We start from the raw sequence: 9,478 nt of genomic DNA on the forward strand, positions 1-9,478 counted from the left end.
ATCATCCATTTACAGAATATAGCAAATCAAATGCCACACGCATTTACTGATTTGAAAAGGATAACTAAGTCACATATCTCAGCAGAGAATGTGCCTATCCGAATTGATGTCCCAGTAGGACCATCTACTAGCATGAGAGATAGTGAACCTAAAGCACGCCTGAAGCATGGTAGGCCTTTGGGTTCTAAGGATCGAAATCCTCGAAAAAGAAAATCGACAAATGATCAAAACGATACTATGAAGGGATCTCCTGAAGAGACCCAAAATCTGATTAGTTCTGAGATTCCTGAAGAAATCAATGAACCCGAAGCTCATGTGAGTGAAGAACTTTTAATAAGTTCGATCGGTGATGAGATTAATTTAAATCGATCTGAAATAGTGGTGGATAATATTTTTGCATATAATGTTGCACTTAATATTATGCAAGATAGTGAGGATCTTGAACCTCGATCTGTCGAAGAATGTCAACAAAGATCTGATTGGCCAAAATGGCAAGAGGCAATTCAATCGGAATTGAAGTCACTTGCTAAAAGAGAGGTCTTTGGACCAGTAGTCCAAACACCTGCTGGTATAAAACCAGTTGGTCATAAATGGGTTTTTGTGCGAAAAATGAATGATAAAAATGAAGTTGAAATACAAAGCTCGCCTTGTTGCAAAATGATTCTCACAACGACCTGGAGTCGATTTTGATGAAACATATTCACCTGTTATGGATGCCATAACATTTCGATATCTCATCAGTTTAGCACTACATGAAAAGCTTGAAATACATCTAATGGATGTAGTTACAGCTTATCTGTACGATTCACTTGATAATGAAATTTATATGAAAATCCCTAAAGGATTTAAAATGCCTGAAGTAAAATCTCAGGAAATGTATTCAATCAGATTACAAAGATCTTTGTACGGTTTAAAGCAATCTAGGCGCATATGGTATAATCGCCTTAGTGAATATTTGCTGAAAGAAAGTTACATAAATGATGTTATTTGTCCATGTATTTTTATAAAGAAAATGGCATCAGAATTTGTTATACTTGTTGTTTATGTTGATGACATAAATCTTGTTGGAACTCCAGAAGAGCTCCAAAAGGCAATTGAATATCTTAAAAAATAATTTGAGATGAAAGATCTTGGAAAGACAAAACTTTGTCTTAGTCTGCAAATTGAACATTTAGCAGACGAGATCTTTATCCATCAATCTGCCTATACAGAAAGGGTCTTAAAATGCCTTTACATGGACAAAGCGCACCCATTGAGTACACCAATGGTTGTTCGATCACTTGAAGTGAATAAGGATTTGTTCCGACCTCCAGAAGAGGACGAGGAACTCCTTGGTCCCGAAGTACCCTATCTCAGTGTAATTGGTGCACTAATGTATCTTGTTAATGCTACAAGGCCTGACATAGTATTTTCTGTTAATTTACTAGCAAGATATAGTTCTTCTCCTACACGGAGACATTGGAACAGGATTAAGCATATATTGCGATATCTAAGGGGAACTATTTGTTTTATGCTAACAAAGATAGTGCAGACCTTGTTGGTTATGCAGATGCAGGTTATTTATCTGATCCCCATAAAGCTCGATCTCAAACCGGCTACGTATTTACATATGGAGGTACTATCATATCATGGCGCTCCACAAAGCAATCTATTGTTGCTACTTCTTCAAATCACGCTGAGATAATAGCTATTCATGAAGCAAGTAGGGAATGCGTATGGTTGAGATCAATAATTCATTTTATTCGAGAAAAATGTGGTTTGGAATGTGAGAAAAGACCCATAATTTTATACGAAGACAATGCTGCATGCATAGCCCAATTGAAGGGAGGATTTATAAAAGGAGATAGAACGAAACACATTTCACCAAAATTATTCTACACACACGATCTTCAGAAAAGTGGTGACATTGATGTGCAACAAATCCGTTCAAGTGATAATCCAACAGATTTATTCACTAAATCTTTGCCAACTTCAACTTTTGAGAAGATGGTATACAAGATTGGAATGCAGAGACTCAATTATTTGAAACAAGGTTTTCATCAGGGGGAGTAAAATACACGATGCACTATTTTTCCCTTACTAAGGTTTTTCCCATGGGATTTTCCTTATAAGGTTTTTAATGAGGCACCTAGCAATGCGTCTTACTAAATATGTGTACTCTTTTTCCTTCACTGGGATTTTTTTCCACGTGGTTTTTCCTAGTAAGGTTTTAATGAGGCACATTATCTTTTAATGAACATCCAAGGGGGGGTGTTATAAATATATTATATTATGGATGTTCATTTAGTACTCCGTTGTAAATAAGCTTCCTGAAGAAGCTTATCCATATGGAACTCCACCGTAAATATGTTTATCTATTTAGTACTCTATTGGAAATAAGCTTCCTGAAGAAGCTTATCACTTTGGTACCCGGTTATGGATAAATATTACCCCCGGTAGAAGATTATCCATACCGGGTATAATAAGCTTATCCTTTCAGTGCCCAGTTATGGATAAACATTACCCCCGGTAGAAGATTATCTATATCGGATATAATAAGCTTATCCTTTCGATACTCCGTTATGGATAAATATTACCCCCGGTAGAAGATTATCTATACCGGGTACAATGAGCTTATCCTTTCAGTTTCCTTTCTTCTATAAATAGAAAGAGATTTCAGTTCATTATGTACATCAGTTTGAATTCGAATAATATAACAATTTCTCTCTATACTTGTCTTTACTTTACAGTCTTTATTTTATAACATCATTCAAAATATGAGTAATATATATTTACAGCGGGCACCATGATGTTTGTCAAATATCCTCGATTCTTTAGGTGTAGAATAGTGTGTACAACATCGTACATGCATGTTAGGTTATAGAGTCAATTTTCCTAAGTAAATATTTATAGCGTCTCGACATCTATGACCATGGGCACGGATTTTTATCTCCTATCCTTGGTATAGCCAGTTTCAGACTGGTCATTCAAAAATAGTTGGCGTTTAAGAAGTCAATAAAAAATAATCACTATTTTGTTGTAATAGAGATCGGTCTAGCATAATATACTGAAATTCGATGCACTTGTGTAAGAACTCCAGCATATTATTCTGGACCGCTCACGCTCCAATCTCCAGTATATTATACTGGACAATTATACTTGCTGGAACTTCAGTATATTATGCTGAAGTTCTAGCGTACTTATACTGGAACTCCATCATACCAGTATAATATGTTGTAGTTCAAACATACTTATGCTGGAACTCCATTATAATATATTGGTGTATTTTTCGAGTTTTGAACAATGTTTTCGCTCAGATTTATCTTTACATAAAAAATGGTTAAATTTCGATTACTTTTAAAATTGGGCTATTTTTGAACGACCAATTATAAATTTGGCTATTTTTGAATTTCACCCAACTAAAGTGGCTAGCTAACCATGCAGTAGCTAACCTTAAATAACCTTAAAATTTTATACTCCAATGAACTTATTACTATTTGGTGAAGAGTCAAACAAGATTTTCTTTTATCATATTTTTTAAAATAATTTTAAATATTTAAATTGTTACTATTATGATACTTCTTATATAGTTCCTAAAATAAATTTTATTTCAAAAAAAAATTAAAAAATTTACGTCTGAATTCGCACAAAAAATAATCCACTACTCCTAAAAGGTTTAAACAAACTGAAACGGTAAAAACAAATTAAATTAAAACTTTAGTTTAGTCTCACAATTTATAGAATACAATTTTATAAAACTATTAAGTTGTACGACTTACACTTTAATGTTTTTAGTTTATTACTTTTCAGTTTAAATTACAACCTGAACTGCTAGTCTACTACAAATTTTCCTATGAAGCTGAAAGCTAATTCTAAATGATAACTACATGTTAGAAATATGTAGAGGTAAAAAGACACAACTTGATCAAATTTTCACCAACCATTTTTGGTTGTTTGTTTCCTCCTGTCTGAATATGTACATTAGCAACCGCAAGGAGAAGGAAGATTAGCCTCTTTCCCCTCCAAAGGAAAACAAGAAAAAATAAGGAGGAAAAACAAGAGAAAAAGAAGAAAGGGAGAGAAAAAAAGAGACTTTCTCTTTCTGCTTCACTTCAGCTGTTGTTGACATTCATAGGAAATTCTCTTTAAATCACTTAACTATCTTTGGTCCCTTGTACAATGCTCCAACTACAGTTAAGTCCTCAGGTTTCTCCCTCTCTTTCAGCCATGCATAGTCACCGCAGCCGCGCTGTTCCTCAGGTACTGAAATTCAGGGGAAAATTGACAAAAACCGAACATTAGAATTTTCATGTTGATGGATAATGTCGGATACAAGTCCCCATGAACTGGCTAGAGCCGTACTGAAAATGTTAATCAAGTACAATCAAATCAAATTACCATATTTATCCGACACCATTCAAGAAAAGGGTAAATAGACTATCCTTATCGTCTAATCATGTGATCCCAAAAATAGAATAAAATCAAGAAGCAACTCAAGTTGACAATTTTTGTAAGCACCATTGTTCCTGGAACTGTCTGCCCACCAGCAAACAATTTGGAGAATCAAATCTCAACATAACTACTTAATAACCAACAAGTTGGAGAATCAAATCTCGATCTAACTTTAGTAGAGGAAATGAGTTGTTAGTCTCCTTATATGATCTTTGAGAAATCCTCAAAATATGAACTAACTTTTGAGGTTGAATTAGATCAATAGTCCATTATCTTGTACCTGTTCATATTATGTATGCACTAGATGTCAAGTCCTAGGCATACGGGTAGGTGTTAAGTATCAAGGGAATGGATTATTGTGTCTTTATATGGATTTTTTGGACAACTCTGACTTGCCGGAGCTAGCTTTTGAGAATGAGTTAGACCCAACGTCCATTTTCTTGTCACAAATCAAAGCCAGAGTCAAGTATTTTGAGAAAATACAAGGTGTACCTGAGATATTGGCTAACGGGAAGTCATAGTAGTATTGACAGTGGCGACCTTCAGGATCACAATATGGTGGACCAAGCACGTCTAGTACTGCGCACGCTGTTCTTGCTGTGAAACAGTGCATATTACCACCATCAGATGGATAGAGGATAGAGGTCTTGCATGGCGCTCTAAACACAGAATTCACCTTCACTTTTGCAAGACGAAGTCCAGTTGAATCCCCAGCCGCATCTGATAAAAAAAATGACCAAAAAATTTAGTCCCCTTATAAACCTAACATATTAGTGTAAAAAATCTATAGTAACTGAAACCTCAAAACCTTATGGTGAACCAAATATTTATAAGACTTTATCACTTCACATATAAGTTTGAGAAAACAAGAGTCGACCCCCTTTGACCCCATATAGCAAGACAAGCAGAAGGGGTGGGGGTGGGGGGTGGGGGGAGTGAGTTCAGGAAGCAAGACATTTTTTCAGGACCTAATAAATTGGAAAAAATGTAGAATGCTGATATGTGTACACTCATTTATACTCTTCTTTCAAAGCAACCAGCTATATATTATGCCCCAATTTAAAGACATGCTTCCTATTTCCAAGTGACAATGAGTGAAGAGAACAGTTCAATGATGCAATCTCCAGCTAAAGAACTTACTGTCTACAGGATAATTAGCACTTGGAGTTGATTCAGCAGGGAGAATATTGTCCGCCCAGTCATACGACTTTATGTGCATTTCTCCGAAAAGAAGCTTGCTAAAAACTGTCATTCCAGGATGATCATGAAGTGGAATCACAGCTGATGGAGGCAAGCAAAAGATACCAATCTGCCAAAGAAGCGAAAGACTTTTAAGCGACGAATCAAGACACTGAAGGAAGAGAAAAAGCCAATTCAGTATTAGTGAAAAAATTGCTACATACCGAGAATTTGTCACACTCATGGAGGTGCAGGTACGTTATTTTAGGAGGAGTATCATATGTGGTTGACTTGAAATATGGCAAATTCGGACTCAAGCCAACGTCTGCTTCAACCATAGTATCTGCGTACCATGTAAAGAGGGTAAGTACCATTGTGCCTAAATCAGCACAAGGTGAAATAATGTAACAAAGGAAGGATAAATTTACACACATCAAAATAATGTAGTAAATCATTTTTTGTTTCCACAATCTATACTTTGCCTAAAAAAGATTATTGAAGAATTCTCATTCTTCCACTAAATTTTCATGTCACCCCCACCCCTCCTCACAAACCCCTGAACTATACAACAACAACAACAACAAACACAGTGTAATCCCATAAATGGATGGGGTCTGGGGAGGGTAGCTACCTTATAAAGATAGAGAGGCTGTTTCCGATAGACAGCTCGGCTCAAGGAACAAATCCCTGAACTATACAAGCAAGAAAAAATATTGAGCTAAAGGGAAAAGGTATAACAGTTATTTTCCAACCAAACAATAATTTTATTTTCTATTGTGACATAGCAACATAACAATCACAACAGAAAACACAATGCAGATAATCTCAAACACCTTATCCCGGAAACAGTTGTTTTTCATTTATTTTATAAGTAAATCCTGAAAACAGTAGAAGTAAGCAAATTTAGAAAGAAAGAACGTTTATATCTGAAGTAGCATTATCCAAACATTTAAAGCCCTAAAACAGAAAGCTATTTCTCAAATGGGAGAGCAAAACAAAACGTTAGTAAAAAGACAACCAGATCCTGTCGTGCCAAAAGTGGATATATCATCAAACAACCTTATCAAAATCAACTTCTTTATAAATTTGGTAATGTTCCAACACCATAACCAATACAACATTTGCATCAATATTAAGCTACACCAAGAACAAATTAAAATCGTGTAACCCCAACAAACATTATAGAAGCTAAATTTTTTTAGTTAATATTAATAGAACGTCAAATGCAGCCTTTCCTAAAATGCTGATATAACTTTGGAATTGAGTTAAAACAAATTGATTCCAGTTATAGCTGTCATCATCGTAAAATGGAAATAGCAGTAAAAGGGTAAGCCTGAAAAGAATTGGTAACAATTTACAATGTCAAAATCAACTTTAAAACGAGATGTTGTAAAATGACAATGCCAGATCATGCACCATAATTGGAGGGGTTGTACTTTATAGCTCAAAACTTGTACTTTATCCCGACATCATAAAAATGAAATTTTTGCAAATTTATGACGCAACAGCAATTCAACACTTAAAAAAATAAGCTCAAATGAATCAACGAACATACCTAAAACCGCCTTGAGACGTTCAATGTTTTCTGCAGATGGTACAACACCAGGACCACAATTAGCAAACACTTGTTTGCAAGTTTCATAGAGTATTTGAACCGGCGATACCCTCCTCTGTCTTCTCCGGTTCTTTTTCCAGTCGCTGTACTCCTTACCTTTTCTTTCACTTACATTTTTTTCAATCCTCATTTTACCAATTTTTAACTTGAAATCAGAAGGTGGGTAAGTAATTCAATAAGAAAACAGGAAAACAATGATCTGGGTATATATAATTTTTTGGATATTTTTCTTCTTGATATTTACTATGTGCAGTATTATGTTGTTGATGATGATGTTGCAGTTGAAGGGGGTTAAAAGAAAGAAAGATATGTGAAATTCTACGTTCTTGACTAAGTATAAATGGGTGGGAGAGGCCGTAGAATTGATATTGAAAGAGGAGAGAGCGGAATAACAGAAAACCAGGGGCCATTTTCTGGCTTTTCTTTCCTATGGGCTATGCCACTAGCGGATTCTTTTCTTCTTCTTTATCCTCTTTTAATACTATAAAATATTTACCCATTCCACCCTCCACTTTTGAGATTGTCTTCTACCCCCTATATGTTTCCTAATTTAACCCTTCAGTTACTTTTTGAACTTGCAAAATTATTTATCATATTAATGTGTTTCAACATATTATAACAAAGCAATTCTTTATTTATAATTTTTAATTTACTTGTGACAATTTTAATACTAGCAATATATTTTAATATACTAGTTCTTATTGCGCGTGTATGTTGATGAGTCATGTAATATATGATTTTATAAAATAATACTAATAAGCTATTATTTGTTCGTACATTTGTATTGGTAGTAGCTATTTTTGAATAAATAATTATACATGAAAGAGCAAAAAAATTATACATTTGCATTAGCAGTAGCTAGTATAAGCTATTATTAGTTCGTATATTAATAATTGTAATTAGTAGAAACCTAAAGTATTAACAATGTGACCGAGTAATCAAACATGTTAGAAGAGTACAAAATATGTACATTTGATATAATATTAATTCAATAAAAATAAAAAAAGTTCGTTCCAAACTAAGATCAAACTTTAAAAGTTTGTACCAAACAAACATCAAACTTTGCAAACGGATGATTAACTTAACCCAAATTGTAATATTGTTATCACGTAAAACCTTGTCAGGATGTTGACATAAGAAGTCAAGCTTCTTTAAATTAAGAGTTAATATCCCAAAACCCGCTTAAACTATACGATCTTTGTCAATTGTCTACTTAAACTATCGCATATCTCCGAAAACTCCCTAAATTTTATCCCCCTTCATAATAAAAATCCCTCCTCGCTTTCTTACTAGTGCATATAATACACTTTCCAAAGTATTTTTAAAATATGCCATGTGGCAATCTACATGGATATTTGTTTAGCTTAATCTTAAAAATAGACTTAATTAAGACTGTAATACTCTTTATTATATTATTGTAAAATATTACATAGTAAAAAAAAAGGGATAGGGCTAAAACTAGTGGGTCAATTGTAAAAAAAATTATTTTCTCTTTGCTCTCATCGGAGAATGGCAACACTAATCTCTCCGTAGCGATTTTCTTTATCAATCTTCGTTCTAACATCGATTGCTTTGTCTATTTTTGCTTATGTTCAAAAATCAGAATAAAAACTAGGATTTCTGCTCTTAAATCGGTATAGAAGATTAGGATTTTGACAGACCTAAATTCTAAAGATTTTTGAAAGGAGATATCTAAATTGTTAAAGAAGATAACTACACACAGGTTCTATTTCTTTATTCCCTGATTCCTTGAAATTAAATCCTCTGCTCTACAAATACTTGAAAGGGCGTTCCTTCCTTCAAATAAATTTAGGTAAGAAATGAATGATGGATAAAACGAGAAAGATAAGAAATAAACTCAAAATAAGAGAGAGAGAGAGAGAGAGAGAGAGAGAGAGAGAGAGAGAGAGAGAGAGAGAGAGAGAGAGAGAGAGAGATTTTAGATGAAGAAATGGAGAAGAAAGGTGAAAAAATAAGGAAGGAAGGTGAAATATAAAGAAAAAATAAAATAAAAAAATATAAATTTTAAAAAATGAAGGGCTAGTTAGTTGTTAGACACTGTTAGGTGGGTTATTTTAATGATTTTTTTTAGCTTTCACGTGCTCTTGGGCGATTTGTTACAAACATTATGCCACATAAATGACGAGCGAATTTTATTATGAAAGGGAATATAATTCAGGAGATTTTCGGAGATATACTATTGTTTAGGTAGGCAACCGATAAAATTGTATAGTTTAGACGAATTTTAGGATA

General features: G+C 34.0%; 1 protein-coding gene across 1 annotated transcript; it reads right to left on the bottom strand.

The window, feature by feature from the left end:
* Positions 1–3,882: 3,882 nt before the first annotated feature.
* On the bottom strand, positions 3,883–7,662 carry LOC107759591 (plant cysteine oxidase 2-like). The gene is made up of 5 exons (XM_016577567.2): positions 7,166–7,662; positions 5,835–5,953; positions 5,572–5,740; positions 4,924–5,151; positions 3,883–4,242 (listed from the first exon to the last, which is right to left on the bottom strand). Exons 1-5 carry the CDS (start codon positions 7,353–7,355, stop codon positions 4,130–4,132), a joined length of 819 nt encoding a protein of 272 aa, XP_016433053.1. The 5' UTR covers positions 7,356–7,662; the 3' UTR covers positions 3,883–4,129.
* Positions 7,663–9,478: the final 1,816 nt, after the last annotated feature.

This window comes from Nicotiana tabacum, chromosome 3, assembly GCF_000715075.1.
Source record: "Nicotiana tabacum cultivar K326 chromosome 3, ASM71507v2, whole genome shotgun sequence".
NCBI lineage: Eukaryota > Viridiplantae > Streptophyta > Magnoliopsida > Solanales > Solanaceae > Nicotiana > Nicotiana tabacum.

Coding starts and splice junctions, on each gene's coding strand:
- LOC107759591 (XM_016577567.2), bottom strand. CDS start 7,355: ATGAGGATTGAAAAAAATGTAAGTGAAAGAAAAGGTAAGGAGTACAGC. Junction 5,954..7,165: donor ACGTCTCAAGGCGGTTTTAG/GTATGTTCGTTG, acceptor CATGGTACGCAG/ATACTATGGTTGAAGCAGAC. Junction 5,152..5,571: donor TGCTAATTATCCTGTAGACA/GTAAGTTCTTTA, acceptor TTTTTTTATCAG/ATGCGGCTGGGGATTCAACT.